At 41.9% G+C, this 25,112-nt stretch overlaps 1 protein-coding gene and 1 pseudogene across 1 annotated transcript in view; both read right to left on the bottom strand.

The window, feature by feature from the left end:
- The window catches only part of LOC125506745 (pre-rRNA-processing protein esf1-like), a 128,871-nt gene that overhangs the window by 99,010 nt on the left and 4,749 nt on the right, over nt 1-25,112 (bottom strand). Inside the window, exon 5 of the mRNA XM_087523334.1 lies at nt 23,075-23,617. Coding sequence (XP_087379460.1) covers nt 23,075-23,617 — 543 coding nt within the window. The remainder of the gene's footprint in view (nt 1-23,074; nt 23,618-25,112) is intronic.
- LOC147967965 (uncharacterized) lies at nt 16,224-17,307 on the bottom strand (annotated as a pseudogene).

The following is a 25,112-nucleotide window of genomic DNA, read 5'->3' as shown; positions in this document are numbered from 1 at the left end:
GTACTAGCAAGACCAAGATGAAGGCAGTTGCCATTAGCAGAGAGACAAGCGTTGTCATGTTCTCTTACATAGGCACTCAATGAAGCTTAATCTTAATTATCAACATACAGGCAGTGTTGATCGATCATATGGGCCTAGCTTGTCATGTCTTAGAGTATCTCCAGCCGCGCCCCCAACAGGCCCCCACAGGCCATTTTTTTCACGCCGGCGCAAAAAAAACGGCCCAGTCGCGCCTCCAAGACGCCGAAAATCGCCGGCTCGGTCCTTTTTTTCGCCCGGCGGTCACAGGCCGAACCCAGCGCACTGGGGAGCAGTTGGGGGCTCCGGCGCAAGGGAAAAGCGTGGCTGGCCCACGCCGTCAGGGGAAAAGTCTAGGTTTTCTTCCCAGACTCATCTCCCACCCCCCGCGCCCTCGGCCACCACTAGCTATATCCCGGCGCCGCCCGCCGCCCTTCACCGCTAGATAGTCATTCCCCGCCGGAAAAATAGCAGCGCTTCGCCGCGGCAGCCCCTCCAACAGCAGCTGGGCGTTTCCGGCCGCCGTTTCCGGCCGCGGAGGAGCAGTTAAACGACGGGTACATGCCTACCGGGTGCAAGGTGTTCGGCGATTTGCCTGCCTCGGCGATGGACTCGGATGACGAGGAAGCACTCGCCGCGCTGCTGGAGGAGGAAGCCGAGGCCGACGTCCAGGAAGAAGAGCATCTCATGGTGCTCGCCGCCCTCGCCCAGCTGCTGGCGAGAAATGAAAAGCCGCGGCGAGGTGGCTCGGCGCCTGGGCGGGTGAAAGCAAAGAACCGGCATCGTCTCGAAGGCTACTGCATGCTCTACTCCGACTACTTTGCCGATGCTCCACTTCACGGCGAGAAAACATTTCGGCGCCGTTATCGGATGAGCCGAAAGCTCTTCCTCAGGATTGTGAATGAGTTCGACAACTACTTCAAGTGCAAGATGGATTGCACCGGCGCTCTTGGATTCACCTCCATCCAGAAGTGCACGACAGCGATAAGGATGCTTGCATAAGGAGCTCCCGGTGATTCACTCGACGATTACGGGCGCATGGCCGAGTCCACCAGCATAGAGTGTTTCTACAAGTTCTGTCGGGCAGTGGTGGCAGTGTTTGGACCATAATACTTGAGAACACCTAATGCAGAAGACACTGCTCGGATCCTAGCACAAAATGCACCAAGAGGATTTCCTGGGATGCTTGGAAGCATCGACTTCATGCATTGGAAATGGAAGAATTGCCCATTTTCTTGGCAGGGGATGTACAAAGGCGCCAAAGGCGGTTGCAGTGTGGTGCTTAAGGCGGTGGCCACACAGGACCTCTGGATTTGGCACTCCTTCTTTGGTATGCGAGGAACTCACAATGACATCAACGTGCTGCAGTGCTCTCCTGTCTTTGCCAAGCTTGTTGAAGGTCATTCTCCTCCGGTGAACTTCGAGGTCAATGGGCGGCACTACGACAAGGGGTACTATCTAGCTGATGGCATCTATCCGAGATGGTCGACATTTGTGAAGACCATCTCAAACCCTGTGCCAGGAGGAAAGAACGCCTAGTTTGCGAAGATTCAGGAGGCGTGCAGGAAGGATGTCGAGCGGGCATTTGGTGTGCTCCAATCTCAATTTGCTGTTGTCCGGTACCCCGCTCAGATGTGGTCCAAAGATCAAATGTGGGAGATTATGACTTGCTGTGTCATCTTGCACAACATGATCATCGAGAGCGAGCAAGAAGACCCAGTGTTTGACACTGAACCATACTACAGGTAGGGTCCTCTAGCCAAAGTTGATCACCAGCTACCGGCAACTTGGACTGCCTATCTCAGTATGCATCAGGAGATCCGAGACCCACAGGTGCATCATCAACTGCAGAAAGATCTGATTGAGCACCTATGGAGGCTCAAGGGGGACGCCGTGTGATGAAATACGAGTTTTTATTTGTTGAACTATATAATTTGTATTGAACTATTTGTTGTTGTACTATTTTGTTGAAGTATTTGATTTTTCTGTGATGAAATATGTGGCAAGAAAAAATTGTGTTGATAATTGAACGCCAAGACACGGCGAACCACGCCGAATATGGGCCTATTCTCGCCCATATGGGCCCTTTATTCGCCGAAATGGGGCTGCAAAGTGGGCCAATTTCGGCGCCTGGGGGCGACGACTGGGCGCAAAACCGCCCCCAGCGCTGATTGTATCGCCGGCTCGCCCCCAGGGGGCGATTTTTATGCGTCCTGGGGGGGGCAACGGCTGGAGATGCTCTTATCTTCCACACTTCTACGTCGGTCCATGGCATAATGGGATATGAATGGCCATATGTTCGTCTGTGTGGGGGAAAATCCTCATAGGGCTGAAATTTTAACATCTCTCAGTGGACCCAGGAGAACTCCATGGGGCCTACCCTTGCCTCCGACTGCTCCCATAGCCTACTTTGTTGGTGCGTAATCACTGTTGCTTGCGCTACTCCAAGAGTTGCGATGTCCCGCTCTATAGGATAGGAATACCATGGCATGTGAGCTAATAGCTAGTAAGTCTTGGTGGTATATAGTCATTTCCAGCGGATGGAATCTCTAGCTAGTGACCCGACATGGGGCATACCAAAATCCCAATAATTATCGAGTGGTACCTAGTTTCCGAGCAGGTCGGGTCAAACTGGTGTCCCTCAAGGGTAATATCCTTAGGATTCATGTCAGGACCAGAACACAGGTTGTGATGCTTCAGTCATGAGTTGTTCGGTATCCGACTGGTGTCTTGCTGGAGGCGGAAAGTAGCTTCCCTTCACTTGCATGTATTCGAGTGGTCCTAGACCCCTTGACGTCAACCATCGGAACCCTCAATCGGCAATACTTGGGTCTCGAGTGCCCAAATCTCAAATGGTTGTCTATTGGAGGCGTATTGTATTTGCATTGATTTTGGTGCGTCATCGCGAATGTGGGACCCATGAAGGTCAATCATTGAAACCCCAATTCAAACAAGCACAAGGGCGTGAATGGTCATGTGGTTCAGGCAGTCTTCGGGCAAACTGTTGTGAGGAAGCAGTCATTGAACGATCTCCATGTCTTCAATTGAGCAAGCATTAAGGTGGTATGACGTGTCATTAAAATCACAATGGGATCTATAGTGGAGGGGCCACATTACATGTTTAGTATTCAATTTCAAAGGGCCTCAACCCTCAGCAATGAGGTGCGGCATGACATGGGACCACGTGCAGCTTTTCCATGTTTTCATGGTGCGTGGCGAAGTGGCGCGCCATCTCGGTTTCCCCCTCTATAAAGTAGAGGGGTGGGGTAAAACTAAAAAGTAGTTTAGCCAATTGTCAATTTCGCTTCTTCTTCCTCGCGCCTCCATGTCGCCTTGCTTTCCACTCGCCCTGTGCTCTAGGCAACAAGCTTGTGCCACCATCATACCGACGCTAAGTGTTCTTTCTTTAATTTTGTGCCCGCCCTGCCCCATAGAGCCCCACTCTCATGTTCCTTCCATTGATTCCAAATATTAATCACGTGACCCTAGATCTGGGCCGCCACTATCGAATTCAATCCTTCCTCAATGAAGAGGAAGTGCTTGAGGAGAAGTTTGTGGCGCCATAGTCTTGGCCCAGGAGGAGCTTCAAGAAGTGGCGATGGTGGCATCGATGAAATCCACTATGGCAAAGGATGCGACATGAGGGCTTATCCCCAAGGGCATGCTCCAATGGTGTGCTACTCCTGGGTGGCTACTCCTGAATGAATGTTCCATTGATTGCACCCATATCTAAAACTCACGGCTCTAGATTTGGGGCGCCATTATCAAATTCAATCCTTCCTCAATGAAGAGGGGGTGCTTGAGGAGAAGTTTGTGGCACCATAGTCTTGTACAACAAGGAGGAGCTTCAAGTAGTGGCGATGGCGGAATGGATGAAATACACTATGATAGAGGAGGCAACATGAGTGCTTCTCCCCAAGGGCACATGCTCCAGTGGCAAGCTACTCTGGGGTGGCTTTCCCCACCCCCGACATGGATGAGGTTATCGTCCACACACCCATATTGAATCTTCAACAAGGGATGGCACACAAAGTTACTTTACTGCTCCAATTTACCACCCTCCCTCTTGTGTGGAGAGCGAGCTGGAATGAACTTCCGGGGGATTTGGAAGAGGCTGAATTTCAAGTCGTTCAGGAGCACCTCTCACATGTGCTTTAGTAGGGAAACACCAGGGTGGGAATGATCTCAACCTTCATTGATCAGTGGATATAGACCGTTAAGCAAAGGATCCACCTAATGTTTGAGGTCACCAGGCTTGATGATATGACTCGGGAGGTAGAAACCAGATCCTTGAAGGATGCTTTGATACCCTGAGTTAGGAGATTGTTGAAAGTTGACATTGTCATTACCAATGCACCCCGTCAGGGCCTTTCCAGTTAGTTATTATTCATCTTTTGATATGGACATCAACAATTTAACTAGTCGCTGAGTGGAAATCTTCACTTGCCCGCACCTTCTAGTTTCATAGTTTCTTGAGACCTTCATCTAAATGGCTCCCCTGCCCACAAACAAGGGAACCGACCAAGGTTCTTAAATGGTGCAAGAACGCAAGGTGTAGGTGCCTCCGGCATTGGTGCCAACATAGGCGACGCGACTCAGGCGAGGGGAAGTAGAAACAGGTAGATGGCTCCCATGTTCAAAGACGGCGTGACTCCTCTGTTTGTCTTTCCTGGGTTGTACCAACTATCGCCAAGATATAGAAAACTAATGCACCACTGGGTAGGATCGGTGTAGCTCTGGTGAAGGGTAAATCCTCAACATCACCAAAGACGAAGGTTGCCTCCAAGGTGGCGCGGTCTACCAGGTAAGTTGCCAAGTACACACCTGGGTCTCGTACTCTATCATCCATTGGCAGCACGGAATGATACTGGTCTTGTTGTGATTTCGGTAGTCTAGCAAAGAGGGGGGCTCGTAAGGACACATTGAGTGACGAATGGTCCAATCAAGATGTTGGCATGCCAGAGTGAATTGTTATGCCATTGTCATCCCTGAGCCTCCTGAGTTCCTTCTCTACCATGTACCACTCAGCTAGACAATAGTTTGTCGAGCTCAAAGGGCTAGCAGAGTGTCCTTAATTCTGATTAGGGCACCAGTGCAAAGGGGTTGGACATCATGCCTCCATTCAAACAGACGGAGAGGTAAGGTACCTAGCCGATCAAGGATTGATGGGATGAACTATTGTCACCCCCATCGCCCAGCTAGTTGGTGGGGCTTTCATCCATCTAATGTCCAACAGGAAGAAGCACCATTGGCTCTGCCACCGTACCACAAGATGGAAGTGCACGCATGGGACCCCATCGCTCGCTCACCAAATGGAAGTGTTGGGAGCATCCCCCTCCACTATAGTAGAGTGGACACAAGATACTGGCGGTAGCTTGCTGGATTCTCCCATCATGTTCCCTAGGGGTGACCATTTTAGGATCTTGAAATGAATCAATATGATAGGAGCCGAGTCATGTGGGTGGCAGCCAGCGAGGAGGCGAAGTAATTAAAACTCCATCGGCTCACTCCCGATCATGTTGGAGACTGTGAAGGAGTGCACCGACTTGGTGAAGAGCAAGTTCTAGCGTGTCACGGAGGTATGCTCTCTCAGTTTGTATATTTCACACTTGGGCCGCAGAAGATGGCCCAGTGGGTGAAGGCTTGGATCCTGTAGTTGGAGTAGGATAGGGCCACTGCCACCTAACTCCATGTTGAGCTTGAGGCAACAAAGACATCGGCCTAGCTGCTTGAGAAGGCATAGGTCTCACACGACAAGCTTGAGGAGGAGTTTGAGTCAATGAGGATGCGCAATAGGATCCTTAAGGAAGATAAGGTTGAGACCGTGAGTGGACTAAAGAAAGCGCAAGAGATTGCCAAAGGTAAGCCCTATACTCATGTCGTGCTTAGCCACGCGTTGCTATGGGTGTTGATCAAAGTTTTGAATAGCTAGCTATCGCCCCACTATAGCGGTCTGAGCAGGGCGTGCTAAATAATAGACTATAGGCTTCACGTACAGTTGTCTAATAAAGTTACAATATAGCTGGCTATATAGCTGATTTGGAGGACCATTGCTATTTTTCATAGCCCACTTTTTAAAACAACGATGTTGATGGTATGTGATTGTACTTTGCAGAGGCCAACCACGTGATAAAGGTCTTGAATGCGATTGTTGAGATACCTTATGCTCCCCTCTTGGGGGGGGGGGCTAAGTGAAATTCGTAGAGATTTTTTGGATCGCCTCCAGTAGGTGCTCAGGCGGGTAAAAGAGCTGAAGGACGTGAACCGGGTAGTTTACAGTGCCCTCTAGGAGTGCGGATTAACGCCTGATTGTGTGGACACGATCATAAGCCTCATGTACCATGGGCCCAAGTAGGTGATGAGGTGAAGAAGCTATAAAGGGTGGCTTCTCGAGAAGGTTCCCATGTGGCGCTTACTGTAGCAAGTCTCACTACCCTGCGATCCCGCTGAAGGAAATCGGTGATGACTTCACTGTTGAGTTCCCTGAGGAGAATGTTGAGGCCTTGTTCAAGTAGACTAATTCTGATGATGATTTTATTGATGGCAAGTCTAAATAGGATATGGCATAATGAGTGCTAAGGTTATTGATGGTCTTAACCTGAGATCTATCAAAACCTTTGTTAAGCGCTGTTATTGATAGTCAAACTCATGTAACAATGGTTAAATCTCAAGACCATGGTGTTGTTGATTAAATCAAGTGGAGTAATGTCTTGGTGTAGAAGACTAACAAGAGGAACCATGACAGGTAGAACATCAAGAACAAGTTGTGATGTCATTTCTAAAAACAAACCTGATTTTATTAGGTTCTGAGAGACAAAGAGGCAAATCATTTATGATGGTTTCATGTCTAGTGTAAAAACAAACGTAGCTATTTTGGAAGATGAGGATAGACATGTTTATTACATTGAGGAGATGATGGTAGTGGCCACTAACTAACACCTAACTTTCATTGGGTAGCCCTTTCTGGTCACATGATGAGCTTGTGAGCAAGGAATAGAATGAAGCTTTGGAAAAACCCTTCTTTGAGAAACTAATCAAGAAAGCTATCATTGGCATATATGCACATGTGGCTCCTAGCCCTTACGACCTAGCTTATGTTTGTATCAAACCATTTAGTATTTGATTAAGAATGATTTCATGGCTCTTGTTAGAAGTTTTGAAAATTGCAAATTTGATATGGCTAGACTTATTTTTTCTCTCATCACCTTGATTCCCAAAGATACCAATGCTAAGAATCTTCGGGCCCATTAGTTTGATCAATTGCTCTATTGAGATTTTTACCAAAGATATGATAACAAGGGTTTCCCCTGCGGAAGAAAGCCTATATTCCATAATCAGAATGTTTTTTACAGGCATATTCATTTTTAGAGAGTGTTGTTAGTGCGCATGAACTGATTCATGAGTTTCATAGACCTGGATCTGAAGGTATATATAATTTTAAAACTATACTATGAGAAAGCCTATGTTAGTGCCACTGGGACTTCCTTGTGAATATGCTAACCACCAGAGGCTTTGCAAGTAAATGGATTAGTTGGATATAGAATACTATTGCTCGAAGTTCTTTTTATTTGAGATTAAATGAGGGAAATGGACAATACTTTATGGGTGGAAAATGCCTTAAGCAGGAGGATCCTCTCTCCCGCATTTCATTCAAACTAGTAGGTGACGTGTTTTCAAAATACATGCAAAAGCCATTGGTTGTGTGATCATATCTTGATCGTGTCATCAGCCTCTAGTACACTGATGGAAACATCCTATTCCTTGGTCCCTCCATTGATAATGCAAGAACCCTTAAGGGTTGTTTTCCTGCTTTGATATGTTGTCGGGCATGAAAATCAACTTTAACAAAAGTGACCTAGTTACCATTAATATGGATGAAGACCATTCTAAGATATTTTCTTGGATTTTCTATTGCAAGATCATTTCTTTTCCTCTTAAGTATCTTGGGTTTCCCTTACATTTTACCAAACTTAAGAGGGAAGATCTCTAACCTATTGTAGACAAGGTCATTACAAATATTCCTTCTGTGAAATATAAAACACTGAACTATGATGGGAAGCTTGTGCTTCTCGGAATTAGTATTGCTACCATTCTAATGTATTTAATGTAAATTAATAAGTTCCCCTAATGAGCGACAAATGTTATCACTTCTGAGATGTCTCATTTCTTTGGGATAAATTTGGAGTTTCACATAAATACCACGTAGCTATTTGGGGACGTATCTCTCATCGTAAGGATTTTGGTTGGATGGGGGTACCTAATTGGAGAGCCTTTAATTTTGCCTTCTTATCCTCTTGGCTAAGAGATACTTCCTTGGTGGTGATAAGAACTAGCAAGTCCTTGGTGGATAGAACCTCCTAAAATATTGACCAGTTTATGATTTGAGGTGTTTGTCATGGGGGAAATGAAACTACACAACACCTCATTTTTTATTTGCATGCTCTTTTGGTCTTGCATTTATGAGAGTTTTGAGTGTGATAGGCTTTAGTGAATGGGTGATATTTCAAATGTCTGGACTCCTTGGAAAACAAATGATGTTTGCAATATGTTTGGTGTTGCTTCCTTGTGGAGTATTTGGACCTTACGTATTGAGATATCTTCTCAAGGAAACATATGGTCAGATGGCAGGTATTTCTAGGAAGAATGAGCATGTGGCTTCATGATTGGGAGATCATGTGCGATAGTACACAACTGCCATGTTGGATCGTTGAAGAGATGAGCTCCTTAGAATCTCATGGGAAGGATCCTACCTTTGGTGGGAACTGATGAATAGTGACATATCTTCCTATGTGCCATAACCAACTGGTCTGAGGTCACTGAGTAATGCATTTGGTGACGTAGTTTGCATGTTATCTATCCTGATGTCTCCAATTTCCCTTTCCTTGTGGCTTGTAATAAATCCTATATGGTTTTCTTAAATTTTGGTGCAGCTACTTTCCTCTTTTTCCTGAGCATTGTATATGTTTTGATTGTGGCCTCGTTTTCAATAAAATGGGGTTGTGGGGAAACCCCTTCCATTCAGAGAAATGATTCTGCAAGGATAACACAGATCCTTCGCATCTTGTTCAGAATATGCCAACTAATAATATTAGTTCAACAAAGAATATTTCATTAGATCCACTCTAGAGAGAAGTTTAAAATGGTATGGCATATAACTCTTGCTTGGAAAATTAATGGTGGTTTATTAAAATGCATAGAGACTTATAAACCGGGATAAAGGGAGTACGGACTTTGTCTAATACTTGATTGATGAAGTACCAAACAAAGCAAAAAAATATAATGACATTTGAAGCTGAAAGTTCAATTTACAAGATGGTGGCAAGGTCATTTGTGTTTCCTATCAACCTTAGAGGAATATATATTCTCAAGTTGCACAAAACAAGTGTCAAATAGGTAGTCACATGGCTATTTATGGTAATTCAAGCAATTGAGATTTTTTGCGACAACTAAATTAATCATTTTATACAAAAAAAGGCCACAGACTTTAGTGTGTGATAAAGAAAACTTACCATTATTAAAAACAACAAATCAAATAATATGTTCCTTTTATTAACTCAAGGCAATCAATTTAACACAATCAAAAAAACTTCGAAGCATCCATGTATAGATGTACTATATCATTGACCCATGAAGCAATCGGCTTCAATCTCATGCAACTCGTGAAGCACATGATTGCTTCTTTCCATGAAATTAGTGGTAGTTGTCACACAACCAAAGCACCGGAAGGACGGAAGAATGCACAAGTGTAGGTTAGGTTGTTTTGAGGAGAGTCAAAATGGACAAACATATAGTGCATCGCGGAGTGAGAACACAAGGTGCAATTATGTGAACACAAACCAATATTTCATTTATTGGAGAGGACACTTTTGAAGTGTATATGTGTGGATTGGGTAGCCCTTTCCATCAGTTTGGACTTTTAGTTGCGTTGGCTCATGCATGAAATTTGTCATAATATCAGATCCTAAGGTCTTGAGTTCAAGTTCTGGCGTTCGCATTATATGTGTTAGCTCGTTGCCCCCGCCCCCATGTGTCCATGTATTGTCCTCTTGAGCCATACATCTGTGTCTATTCATGTGTTGACTTTTCGCGTCACACGTGAGAGGGGGTGTTGAAGTGTATATGCGGATTGCCTAGCCATTCCATAAGTTTAGAATTTTGGCTGTGTTGGCGAGTGCATGAAGCTTGTTAGACACAAACATTGTGGAGGTGTCAATTTGTCAACACCCTAATGGCCTACAAGATAACTTTGATGATGATTAAGACTCTACATAAATCAGATGAAACTTCCGCTGTCTGATAAAAGAGCAATGTTTTGTAATTCTGTATGCCAAATTCCTATGAAATTTGTGTAAAATTATTGCATTAAATAAAAATAACCCAAGTTACAATTTAACAGTTTGATGCACTTGAGACATAAGCCATAAGGCACACCCACTGAATAAAATTCATATTTTTGGTACAAAATAGAAATTACCCGTACAAAAATGCAAATCATTCACATTGAAGCACAAGAAAGTCCATAACCAAATCTTCACCGGTGGCCCCTTCCTATTGAAAATTCTTCTAGCTAGCATCCACCTTCACAACATGTTTAGCGCGTTGTATGGATCGTCTTTGATGGTGTGCTTCTAAAAGGTTGTCTGTGTAGTGCAAGATAGTGCCAAATTCAGTATCCTGGAGGTGAGTGATGCCGCCATGGTGCTCGGCACCCTCATCCTATTACCCTTAACCATTCATGATGGTTGGGAGGTTGGTGAAGTTAGGTGGTTGGATGTTCACGATGGTTTCATATGGGTTGATCTCATTCCATGAGAAGCAGACATTAGTGTTTGTCTGCATTAGGATAATGGTAAAAATCCTTAAGCATTAGCTCATTGCTATGGTGATTCAAAAATGATGTGGAAAAAATAAATTGGGTTCAATCAAAAAATGTTAATTCATTATTCTCAATTGCATTTGACTATAGTCGTTTCTTGAAGTAAATAATGTAGAGGAAACTACTACATTCAAATGCATTTCAGAATAGCCAATTGACAATTTTTTTATTGAACCAATTTATAGTTTAGTCTTCATTTCTGGATCTTCGTAGCACTGACATAATGCTTCGGGATTTCTACGATTATCTTAATGCAGAAAAACAATTGTGTCGGCTTCTCATGGAATGACATCAAACCTTATGGCAACATAGTAAACATCCAACCACTAGACTTCACCACTCTCCTAACCATCATGAACAATGAAGTGTACTAGAATGAAGCTTTAGAGCACCGTGGCAGCATTGCTCACTTCCAGGATATTGAATTTTCCACCCTCATGCAATTTATGAATACCTTGGGAAGTGTGTCATCAAACACAATCATTGTGGCACACTCAATATGCTGATGAAGGTGGATGCTAGTCTTAAGAATGGTTGACGGGCAAGTGACTCCAATGAAGCTTTAGAGCACCGTGGCAACATTGCTCACTTCCAGGATATTGAAATTTCCACCCTCATGCAATTTATGAATACCTTGGGAAGTGTGTCATCAAACACAATCATTGTGGCACACTCAATATGCTGATGAAGGTGGATGCTGGTGTTAAGAATGGTTGACGGGCAAGGGACTCCAATGAAGCTTTAGTTATCGACTTTCTTGAGCTTGAATGTGAATGGTTGTGTTTCTATATGGATTATTTCTATGATGTACCAAAATGATGAATTTTACTTAGTTGGTGTCTTCTATGGTTGCTTTCTCAAGTGAATCATTAAATTCTCAAATTTCAAACTTAAGTTGGTATTTAATGCAATAATTTACATCAAATTTATAGGAAGTTTACATGAAACATTGCTCTTTTTCTAAAACTGGAACTTTCTATGATTGGTTAAAGTTCTAATACTCGAGAAAATTTTCCAAGCAAGCCATTATGGTGTTTCAGTTTCTTAAATCCAAAGGAATGCATGGCACATATTAAATCCAAAGTTATAATTATCAAAGGCAACAAAGCAAATAATATGTTCATTTTATTAACCCAGGGGCGATAAATTTCACACAATATAACTCAAAACACTTCAAGGCACCCACATATAGATGTAATATATCAATGACATAGATGAAGCAATTGGCTCTAATATCTTGCAGATCATGAAGCACACGATTGCTTCTTTCCATGAAATCGGTGGTAGTTGTCACATTATCAAAGCACCGAAAGGAAGGAAGAATGAAAAAATGTAGATTAGGTTGTTTTGATAACACTGTTGGAGTGTATATGTGGATTGCCTAGCCCTTTCTATCAGCTCAATCTTTGGGTTGTGTTGGCTAGTGCATGAAGGTTGTCATGGTATCAAACCTAAGGTCTTGAGTGAAGTCCTGGCTTTCGTGATTAATCCCAAAATTGTTGTTTCCCCTCTGTGTCACTGTATAGTCCTCTTGAGACTTACCTCTAATTCTATTCACGTGTTTACTTCCCATGTCACGCATGAGAGAGGGTGTTTTATGTATATGTGGATTGCCTAGCCCTTTCCATCAGTTCAGAATTTTGGTTGCATTAGCGCTAGTGCATGAAGCTTTTCAGGCAAAAACATTCTGACGTGTTAACTATCGGCACCCATAAAAGAATAATGCTTTGTAGTGTTGTATGCCAACTTCCTATGAAGTTCATGCAAAATTATTTCATTAAAAATAACCCAAGTTGCAATCTGATAATTTACTGATGCACTTGAGACATATGTCACTTGAGAGATATGCCATAAAGCACACCCACTAAATAAAATTCATAGTTTTGGTACAAACTAGAAAGAACCCAGACAAAAACACAATCATTCACATTGAGGCACAAGAAAGTCCATCATCAAATCTTCAAAGGTGGCTCCTTCCTATCAACAATTCTTCTGACCAAAATCACCTTCAACAACATGTTTAGCGCGTGGTATGTAGGGACTGTCTTTGATGGCGTGCTTCCCAAAGTTGTCCATGATATGCAGGATATAGTGGCAAATTCATTATCCTGGAGGTGAGAGATGCCGCCATGATACTCCGCACCCTCATTTTAGTACCCTTCACCGTTCATGATGGTTAGGAGGTTTGTGAAGTTAGGTGGTTGGATGTTCACAATGGTTTCACAAGGGTTGATCTAATTCCGTGAGAAGCAAACACTAGTGCTCATCTGTATTACAATATTCGTAAAAATGTCGTAGCAATAGCTCAGTGCTATGGAGATTCATAATGTCCAAAGTATAAATTGGGTTCAATAAAAAAATATTAATTGGATGTTCTCAAATGCATTCGACTACAACTGTTTCTTGAAGTAAACAATGTAAAGGAAACAAGTGCATTCGAATGCAATTGAGAATAACCAACTGATAGTTTTTTATTGAACCCAATTTATATTTAAGATCTCATTTCTGAATCTCCATACCGACCTAATGTTTCAGGATTTAAATGGTTATCTTAATAAAGATAAGAATTGGTGTCGGCTTCGCATGGAATGAGATCAACCCTTATGACAGCATAGTAAACTTCCAATCACCAAACTTCACCACCCTCCTAACTATCATGAACAATGATGATCATGAACAATGATGGGTACTGGAATGAGGCTACAGAGCATCGTGACAGCATCGCTCACCTCAAGGATACTGAATTTTCCACTCTCATGCACTTCGTGAACAACCTTGGGAAGCACATCTTCAAAGACAATCCATGCGGTGCACTCAACATGTTGTTGAAAGTGGATGCTAGTCATAAGAATGGTTGATGTGCAAGGAACACTAATGAAGCTTTGGTTATTGGATCTCTTAAGCTTGAATGTGAATGGTTGTGTTTCTGTATGGCTTATTTCTATGGTGTACCAAAATGATGAATTTTATTCAATGGGTGTCTTTTGTAGCTGATGTCTCAAGTGTGTCATTAAATTCTCGAATTTGTTACTTGATTTAGTATTTAATGCAATAATTTTACATCAAATTCATAGGAAGTACACATAAAAAATTTCCAAACTTTTCTATTGTTTGATAATGGAACTTCCTACGATTAGCTAGATTTTAAATCCTTGGGAAAATTTTCCTGGTAGTCCAGTCCATTAGGGTGTTTCGGCTGCTTAAATCCAAAGTAGACATTAATACATGGCACATCTTAAATCCAAAGTTATCATTATCAAAAGCAACAAAAGCAAATAATATGTTCATTTTATTAACTCATGGTCGATCAATTTAACACAATCTAACTAAAAACACTTCAAGGCACCCACCCATTGATGTACTATATCGATGACATAGATGAAGCAACCAAATCCAATCTCTTGCAGCTCGTGAAGCACACGATTGCTTCTTTCCATGAAATCAATGGTAGTTGTCACATAACCAAAGCACCAGAAGGATAGAAGACTGCACAAGTGTAGGTTATGTTGTTTTGAGGAGAGCCAAAATGGTCATATATATAGTTCATGATGGAGTGAGAACATGATGGAGAGCCAAAATGGTCAAATCATGTGAACACAAATCGATATTTCATTTAATGGAGAGTAGACACCGTTGGAGTGTATATGTGGATTGGGTAGCCCTTTTCATCACTTCAGACTTTTGGTTGCGTTTGCTAGTGCATGAAGCTTGTCATGGTTTTAGAAACTAAGATCTTGAGTTCAAGTACTGGCTTCACAATTTATCCCAAAAAATGTTGCCCCCTTTGTCTACAAGTATAGGCCTCTTGAGTCATAGCTCTGAGTCTATTCACGTGTTGACTTCCATGTCACAAGTGAGACGAGGTGTTGAAATGTATGTCTGGATTGCCTAGCCCTTCCCCATACAAGCATTGTTAAGGTGTCAATCTGTCGACACCCTAATGGCCTACCAGGGAAATTTATGACGATTATTAAGACTCTACATAGATCATATGAAACTTCAATTCTCCGATAAAAGACCAAAGGTTTGCAATGTTGTATGCCAACTTCCTATGAAGTTCCTCTAAAATCCTTGAATTAAAAATAACCCAAGTTTCAATTTTACAATTTACTGATGCACTTGAGATATAAGCCATATAGAACACCCACTAAACAAAATTCATAGTTTTGCTACAAAGTAGAAATAACCCAGACAAAAAAGCAATCATTCACATTCAAACACAAGAAAGTCCATAACCAAATCTTCATGAATGGCCCCTTCCTATCGATAATTCTTCTGACCAGCATCTGCCTTCAGCAACATGTTTAGCGCGTTGTAGGGATTGTCTTTGATAGTGTGCTTCCCAAGGTTGTCCACGAAATGCATGATATAGTGGCAAATTCAGTATCCTGGAGGTGAGAGATGCCGCCATGGTCCTCCGCACCCTCATTCTAGTACCATTCACCATTCATGATGTTTAGGAGATTGGGAAGTTAGGTGGTTGGATATTCACGATGTTCTCATGAGGGTTGATCTCATTCCATGAGAAGCATACACCAGTGCTTGTCTGCATTAAGATAATCGTAAAAATCATGAAGCATTAGCTCAATGCTATGGAGACTCAAAATGATTTATGGAATATAATTTCGCTTCCATAAAAAATGATTGCATTCGAATGCATTTGAGAATAGCCAACTGACAATTTTTTTATTGAACCCAAATTATATTCCAGTCTACATTTCTAAATCTCCATAGCACTGACCTGATGCTTCAGGATTTCTCTGATTATCTTAATGCATAAAAGCATTGGTGTTGGCTTCTCATGGAATGAGATCAACCCTTATGACAGCATAGTAAACATCCAACCATCGAACTTCATCACCCTCCTAGACATCATGAACAATGAAGGGTATTGGAATGAGGCTGCAGAGCACTGTGGCAGCATCACTCACCTCTAGGATACTGAATTTTCCACTCTCATGCACTTCATGAACAACCTTGGGATGCATGTCATCAAAGACAATCCATGTGGTGCACTCAACATCTTGCTGAAGGCGGATGCTGGTTAGAATAATGGTCAATGGGCAAGGTGCACCAAGGAAGCTTGGTTATCAACTTTATTGTGCTTAAATGTGAATGGTTCTATCTTTGTATGGATTGTTTCTATGGTGTAGCAAAATGATGAATTTTATTTAGTGGGTGTCTTTTGTGGCGGTGTCTCGAGTGCATCATTAAATTCTCGAATTTGCAACTTGAGTTGGTATTTAATGCAATAATTTTACATGAAATTCATTGGAAGTTCACATAAAACATTGAAAACTGTGTGCTTTTGTCTACAATGGAGTTTCTATGATTAGCTAGAGTTTTAATCCTCGGGAAATTTCTCCTAATAGGCCATTAGGTTGCTTCAACTACTTAAATCCAAAGTAGACGTTAATGCATGGAGGGAAATTAAAGAAAATTAAAGAACGAAAACTATACTCATGTGGAAATTACGTTAAAGTAGACGTTAATCCATGGAGGTAAACACTCAAAATTACACTCCCTCCATCCCTAAATATAGGGTGTATAGTTTTTGGCACGGAAATTAAAGAACGCACGTGGAGGGAAAATTTCACAAGTTTTTGGCACGGAAATTAAAGAACGCACGTGGAGGATAAAGAAATCTTAAAATGTTTGAAAACATGTTTCAGTCCTAAGATATCCAACAACAACAACAAATCCTTTAGTCCCGAACAAGGTGGGGTATAGGATAGAGGTGAAACCCATAAGATCTCATGACCAACTCATGGCTCTGGCACATGGATAGTAAGCTTCCATGCACCCCTGTCCATAGCTAGTTCTTTGGTGATGCTCCAATCCTTTAGTTCTCTCTTATCGGACTCCTCCCATGTCAAATTTGGTCTACCCCGACCTCTCTTGACATTCTCCGCATGCTTTAGCCGTCCGCTATGCACTGGAGCTCCTGGAGGCCTGCGCTGAATATGCCCAAACTATCTCAGACGATGTTGGACAAGCTTCTCTTCAAGTGGTGCTACCCCAACTCTATCTCGTATATCATCATTCCGGACTCTATCCTTCATCGTGTGGCCACACATCCATCTCAACATACGCATCTCCGCCACACCTAACTGTTGAACATGTCGCCTTTTAGTCAGCCAACACTCAGCGCCATACAACATTGCGGGTCGAATAGTCGTCCTGTAGAACTTGCCTTTTAGCTTTTGTGGCACTCTCTTGTCACAGAGAATGCCAGAAGCTTGGCGCCACTTCATCCATCCGGCTTGGATTCGATGGTTCACATCTTCATCAATACCCTCATCCTCCTGTAGCATTGACCCCAAATATCGAAAGGTGTCCTTCTGAGGTACCACCTGCCCATCAAGGCTAACCTCCTCCTCCTCACATCTAGTAGTACTGAAATCGCACATCATGTACTCGGTTTTAGTTCTACTAAGCCTAAACCCTTTCGATTCCAAGGTTTGTCTCCATAACTCTAACTTCCTATTTACCCCCGTTCGAGAATTGTCAACTAGCAACACATCATCCGCAAAGAGCATACGCCATGGGATATCTCCATGTATATCCCTTGTGACCTCATCCATCACCAAGGCAAAAAGATAAGGGCTCAAAGTTGACCCCTGATGCAGTCCTATCTTAATCGGGAAGTCATCAGTGTCAACATCACTTGTTCGAACACTTGTCACAACATTATCATACATGTCCTTGATGAGGGTAATGTACTTTGCTGGGACTTTGTGTTTCTCCAAGGCCCACCACATGACATTCCATGGTATCTTATCATTGAACTTCTCCAAGTCAATGAACACCATATGCAAGTCCTTCTTTTCCTCCTTGTATCTCTCCATAAGTTGTCGTACTAAGAAAACGACTTTCATGGTCGACCTGCCAGGCATGAAACCAAACTGAGTTTGGTCACACTTGTCATTCTGCTTAAGTGGTGCTCAATGACTCTCTCCCATAACTTCATTGTATGGCTCATCAGCTTAATTCCACAGTAATTAGTATAACTCTGAACATCCCCCCATGTTCTTGAAGATTGGTACTAATATACTCCTTCTCCATTCTTCTAGCATCTTGTTTGCCCTTGAAAAGCTTGATTAGCCATACTATCGCTATGTCCCTGAGGCCTTTCCACACCTCAATGGGGATACAATCAGGGCCCATCGCCTTGCCTCCTTTCATCATTTTTAAAGCGCATACTAGCCTATTAATATCCTAAGATATCCACCTCATAGAATATCTTTTTCTAACTTATCCATGTGTGCCTATTCATTGGTGTATTTTCCTCACTTTCTATCCAACTAGTGGCGGCGCGATCTATTTGTGTACATCGCAAGCACCAGATAACGGTGGTTCAAGATAGGGAGAGGATGATTGCAGCATCGCCAAAAGTAGAAAAGCACAGCTACACCTAGACCTAATTTATGTGATGGCTATATGGAAAGAATATAATAGAAGAGTATATATTTAGGCAAGCTTTTTTATGAAATAGCATATATGCACACGCACACACACACACACCCCACAACATTTCCATATATAGTGCATGACATTCCACTCTAACATTCTTGACATGTCCAAAAGAACTTCTAAATCCGAGCCAAAAGAGAAAAAAGTTATAGCTTTTCATCACCAAAAACTATAAAATAATAGCAAGACAATAAGAAAATCTATAATTACAATAATTGCAAGAAAACACACTGAAATAGTGTATACTTCTTTTTTGACTATATAAGAAAATAATTGTCTGTAATTTAATCCTTCATTTCGTCCAGCACATACCTTGGTCGAGCTGATCTATCCTTACTTTTCGCTTCTAAAAGGAAGTTAAGTAAATAACGTTTGCGCCCTTGTCAAATGTCGTAGAAACGTACTAACATTTACCTATGCCCCCCCCCCCGCGCGCTTCTTGCGTGTTATGAAAAACCTGCAGACGAGGTTAGTGGCACGCCTACCGAAGAATCCCCAATAAAGAATCAAAAGGTTGATGGTTGATCTAACACCACATATGCTTCCACGGTGAAGAATGTGCTCGGGTAGATGATAGGGGAATGTCGGTCCCAATTCTTTGATATTTGACAAAAAGGATGAAGTAGTCAACGACTTAATTTCTTCTCCAGAGCACGAATGATGGATTCATCAACTCAGCCAGTTCTCCTATGGATGAAATGATGTATGAAGAAGAATGCTATGAACTTGCTTGTAGTTACTGATTAATGATATTTTTAATTGTCTTGGCATGTTAATTTCGTCTTGTTTGGTGATGAAATGGTATTAAAAACCTTGTTTTCATTGGGACTTAAACAAGTTATTTTGGAGATGCCAAGAATGTTAAATTCTGGAAGGAATGTACTCTCATTGTTCGACATGCTGTTTGTGCATATATGCTTGGTACTTTTTTTGTTTTAGGCAGAGGAATTGACATCATTATTATGGTAAGTGTCTGATGCATGTGAGGGTGTTTCTATTTTGAAGCTAAGTTATGAATTATTTATTTTCTTTGTTGTTGTAGGCAGAAGCAATGAACATCTCATATTGTAGGCGTAATTCTATTTCTGAAATATTTCATTCAAGTTATGCCATGTAGGGATGTTTATTTATTACTAATTTCTTGCAGTTGGTCGGATACTTTTGTGCTCCTTTTGTGTACCAAGCTTCCGTTTTATTTGGTGGGCTTTGTAATATTTATAGCAACATTGTCTAGAATTAAGTAACCATGTGTATTTTCTGGATCTATGCTCACTTTAGCATGTAAACTCCTTCCACAACCAAAGTGTCTAGCTTGCATGTGCCTATAAGAGAGCGGAAGTGTTGTTGTTATTTCTCCGGTACTTCTAGGGTGCTTTCTTATCTCCTGATGAAGAGGTTCACATTTTAGGTATGTAATCCACATGTAGAAGGTTTTGCAACCATGGTATTAATTACAGAGAGTGATCACTTGAATTACTTCTGATGCAAATTTTAATAGCCTCTGGCATATCTTAGCTTGACCTTCAACTGGGTGGGGAGCTTTGTTAGGATGGGCTGCTATCGAAGGCAGCCTAGATCCTGCAGTCATCCTTCCACTGTATACTGCTGGTATATGCATATCAGGTATTTTCCTAGTGGTGTTCTTTCATATGTAAATTGAGCAAAAACGGCATTAAGGTTTGGAGATTCGGCCAAGCAATGGATTGGTGCCTTTGGTGCTGCATCAATTGGCAGCTTGGCGCTCAGTGGCCATAATGTTGATCTTGGTTGGTGCTCCTTATCAGATGGCGGAGTGTTCTATGAAGAATTAAATGTTTTTGACATAACATTGACTACATACTTTAATCATGTGGAATAGGACATAGTCTACCAACTCAGCTGGGCAGTTGGTAGACTTATCTGATCACGCAGATTGCAACAGGCAGGAAGTAAGTTTCTTCAGATTGAAACCATGGAGATTTAGAACAAATGGTGTGTTCATTGGTTTGTTAGACGTACCATTACTAAGTGCTTAGACTCAATATGTCTAATCCCTTCTCTGCTGGTTTGTCTCAAATAAGTGGTTTGGAGCTCTGGTATTTATTGGAATTTTGTTCAGGCGACTTGCATCGTGATACATACATGCATACATCAGGTATGTTGTTCTCTGTAGGATTTTGATAGTTCTAATATAGAACCAGTACATATTTCTGACTAGTACGAGAAGGAAAATTAGAAAGGACAATCAGACTGTCTTAACCTTGTAATCTGCTAGATGCAGTCTACTGCAGACTTAACATTTGTATGTTTTTGTCTCTCTGTTGTAACATGTGCTTTTCTCAGTTTCTCCACCACTCACAAATCTTCGGAAATGTTAAAAGTCTGACATCGGATTTTTACCATGTGAAAACAAATAAAATTGCCATGCTTGTGCATAAGGATTTGCCATATTCTAAGGTGAAAATTGTCATGTGGCATAAAAAATCAACAGAAAAATTGCCATGTTGGAGCATTTTCCTTAATTTACATATTTTTATAAAGTTCAAAGGTTTTTCATGAATTCTAGAGATCTTAGAGCAGTTAACTGAATATATGATCATTTCACACAAATTAGAGCATTGTGTCTCAATTTTAGAGCATTTCCCTGAATTTAACTTATTAAATCGCATTAATGCTGAATTTATATATAGCTTTTCATTCATTACATATATGTTCAAGCAATCACAAACTAGTGCACTTACTCTGCCCCAGCAACAACAACACCCTCTCAGACTCCTCCAGCAGCAACAACACATCTCAAACTGCTTCATCTTCAGTGCCTGCCTGCACAAGCTAACAAGTTTAAACCTCCTAAAAAAGATTTGCAACTGTTGATGATGTACCATCTTCAGTACCAAATCAACATCTGCTGTCAGAGAGAGATGAAGAGGGGCAAAAAGGGGAAGTGATGCATCTTCAGTGCCAACATATTCCTGTTTCACATGTTGTTCTTGTTGTCTAAGATGAAATTGTCCTGTTTTATGTTGCAAATGTTGTCACACATCTATGGAAATGCCAGGAATATTTGCGGTTACATTGCCATGAAAATGCCAGAAATATTTTTGCTATATGTACAACATTATAATCTCTCTTCTCTCATATCTGGCCCAATAACAGCAATCTCTTCATTCTTCTCTTTCCGTTGATCTTGCAGAGCAACAACAAGCTCTTCTCTTCATGTCTGTTCTTGAGAGCGAGTCACATTTTCGTCAGAACGCAGCCCCTAAACTTCATCGCATAAACCGCCAAATAGATCACTAAGAAACATAAACAAGAAACATAGTCAATGCCAAATCATGTCATTCAACATACCCACACCCACTGGTATGTTCATTTGTCTCAACAGAAATCAATCAGAACAGACGAGGAGAAAAAAAGCAGCAACCCAGAAGATGCATGTCTGCATTTTTGGCCTCAAACAGCCGCAAGGCCCAAACTAGACTAGGATTTTTTAGATGAAATTAGACTAGGATTTGATGGTTCAGAGTGCTAATTTTAGGAAATCAAATGTTAAGTTTTGATTTGGCTAACCTCTACAAGTTCAAGGTTTAAAATAAACCTTACATGCTAAAAGAAAAAAGTTAGGTGCAAAGCGTGGAATGTACATCCATGGCTATAGGCCAACTTCCAATGGGATGTTTGGAAAGAATCAAATGAAGATGTAATCAGTAAATCAAAAGGGAACCCAGATAATACTAGGAGTAGCTCTGAGAAAATGGAAATATGTATACTACGCTTTTAAAGAAAAGAACAGCCTGTAAGCATCAATGGTTTGAACTGTGTGTTACGGGAAGCGTAGATCCAGCGTTGTTTGATCTGGGGCTTTGTAGGCTGAATATATATTTAAGGGGAAATGAAAAATGGTATGGATCACAAGGATGATTCCCGCCGCAGTGAATGATTAAGCTGTAACACATGCGAGTGCGAGAAGATACGCAATTTTTCAGCAAAAAACATTTAGCCAGTAAATGAAACCCTTGCAGTAACGCTAGAGTAACCTGTTTGTTGTACAAGAACAAATCAGAAAACGTTATCTACCAAACCTAACAGCACAAAACTTTTCCAACTGGATCATTGTGATGTCATAACACAAAAATGGCATATCAGCAACATGCACATAAACAGAAAACCTTCAAGCTACTGTAAAGCAAATCCATCGGCTGACTTTAGATGCATTTCCACCAAAAGGAAAAAGATGCAACAGAGCAAAACAAACATTTTCTCTATCAGTCACTCATGCTTGCTCTCTTGAACGCGGTAAGGTTCCTTTTGAGAGAATTGACAGCAGATAGCAGCTTCAGTTTCTCCCCATCATGTTTCCGATTCGTCTACTCAGAAGATGCATCATCTGGATTCCCCGGAGGTGATTCCTCCACAGGCGGTTCACTATCCAATGTGCCTACATCTGCATGCGCACCCTTCTTCCTGTCTTGTTTTCGCATGAAGGTGGCACTCCTGCACAAAATCATTCACGGTAAGCATAAATTAACACTATGGAGATCATGCAGATTATACACTAGCAGGGTAGAAATATGATGATTATGGAATCTGGTGGTACCTCAGTAGGATCCAATGCAAATAGATGATTCTCCAACATGGCTGAGAACCTCGGGCCGTCTGTGTTGATATCTATCACAGGAAGTTTGTCCTCAACACAATCCTTGCCCTTTTTGCCCTTCTTACTCTTGCCCTTTGCACCATTGGCTGCATCCTGGTCAGCAGCAGCCAAGAGCTCCAACTCTTCTTTAGTGGCTTCTGGCTCAAAATGTTCCTCTGGAAGCTTATTATCCTTTAATTTTCCTTTGACCTTCACCTTCTGTTTCTTGATTGGCTTAACTTCTTCACCCACCTTTTCATCCTCAAAGAAATCATTATTTTCATCAGCTCTATTCTCGTCACAATAGTCATCATCATCCTTTGACAACCCCTTCCTAGCTTTCGGTTTCTCCTTCATTTTTCCTTCGTGCATCTCCCAGACAGTCTTCGTCTCAGTGCTCTTTCTCTCAAGGATACGTTTGCTGAGGTCCTCAAACTCCATGTTGAATGTTATCTCCATGTCCTGGTCATCAGTTTGTTCCTTATCAGATTTATCTCCTTGTAGTAAAAGAGCCAACCTTTCCTTGTTTACTAACTTTCTTTTCGCTATACCATTTGGCAGAGACTCATCGCCAGAATCGTGTACATCATCATCTGATGCACTGTCATCACTTGGTAAAAACATTTTAGGGTCATCTAACCGCAACAGAAAAAATTGAAGCCGTCAAAGATGGAAAAATCTAGGACAAGAAACGATGACCAAAAGATTGAAAATTTTCACGAGACAAAAGGGTAGGAAAATTCATGGCATCATTATCAAGTTATGCCAATTTGTAAGAACAACAAGTGTACAAAGAGTCTACAATGAAAAAAAACAGTAATTTGGCACAGCTGTTCAAAGAAGATTCTATAACAATACAAGAGTCAACAATGATAATGTATTTTCTCTATTATTAACTAGTGCTAACTGCCTGTCCTGACAGGTTTTGTAACAATAGCAAACCCATAGTTATGTGATTTTGTAATAACAGCAAGTGTGCACTGTACAACTCCAGCTTTTCCAAGAATATACATATACGTATGTAAGAAGAGATTTTGCAATGTTAGGCTATGGTCTACTCTCATAGCTTCACTAGTGATTATCATGACACTGGGTTTACCTACCTTAATATCTATAAAGTCAACAAGTAACTGATTTTTTTTCAAAATGGAGGCAAAAGATTTGCGTTGTTGGTCGCGAGATCTTATGGGTTTCACCTCTAGCCTACCCCCCCCCCCCCCCGAACTTGTTCGGGACTAAAGGCTTTGTTGTTGTTGTTGTTGTTGTTGTTTTGTTTTGGAGGCAAAAGATTTGCCTCATCGATTAATTAAGCAGAAGAGAATTGCCTAGTTAATAAAAAAACCGGGCGAAAACCGATACAAACCAACCACATGTGGATTACTCACAGAGCATGCATAAGCGCATGATCAACCCGACAACCATAGCCAAGACGTAAGGACCACCAACCCGCACACTGCTACATTGCAAACAAGCCCCCAACAAGAGTAAGTCGGTCGAAGGCCACGGGCACCACCAAATCCACGAAGACAAGCCAGACCATAAGGACAACCCAAGAGACTGATGACCAACCATCAAGCAGCTACAGACGCCTTTCCTGTGGCACCACTCTTCTTTCTTTTGCTCTTGAGAGCCTCCTCCACAATCACCTTACCAGATCTAGGGCTATTTGCCTCCAAATGTTTGAACAAGATGTGAATCTCCATCTGGAAGAGAATCTCATTGACCTTGTCATGCACAGAAACCTGCCCAGTGGTCTAGTGCGAGTGGGTGACCGCAACATCGGAACCTTCACGCTCCACAAAGGTGAGCGGTTGGTTGGGCTCCAAAGTATTAGGCACCAATGTACTAACCGCCTCAACATCATCAGCCACAAATAACACTGACACGATGGACTTAGGTGCCTCCAGTTGGTCACATGACAGAGGCGAATCATGTCCCTCTACCGGGGTCTCCGATGAGCCAACCTCCACATGATCCATAGATTGAGGCGAAGCAGGTCTCGCACATAGTTGTTGAAGCTCGGGCATGATCTGCAACACAGGGCGATGACCATGGCAATGGCCTCGCTTACGGCGGCAGACATCGATGACGAGTTGTCCGCAGCTTGAGGGGAGAAACAAGCATAGAGCT

Source organism: Triticum urartu, chromosome 5A, assembly GCF_056163025.1.
Source record: "Triticum urartu cultivar PI428250 chromosome 5A, HENAU_Tu73, whole genome shotgun sequence".
Lineage (NCBI taxonomy): Eukaryota > Viridiplantae > Streptophyta > Magnoliopsida > Poales > Poaceae > Triticum > Triticum urartu.
This window is presented reverse-complemented; position numbering and strand designations above follow the sequence as displayed.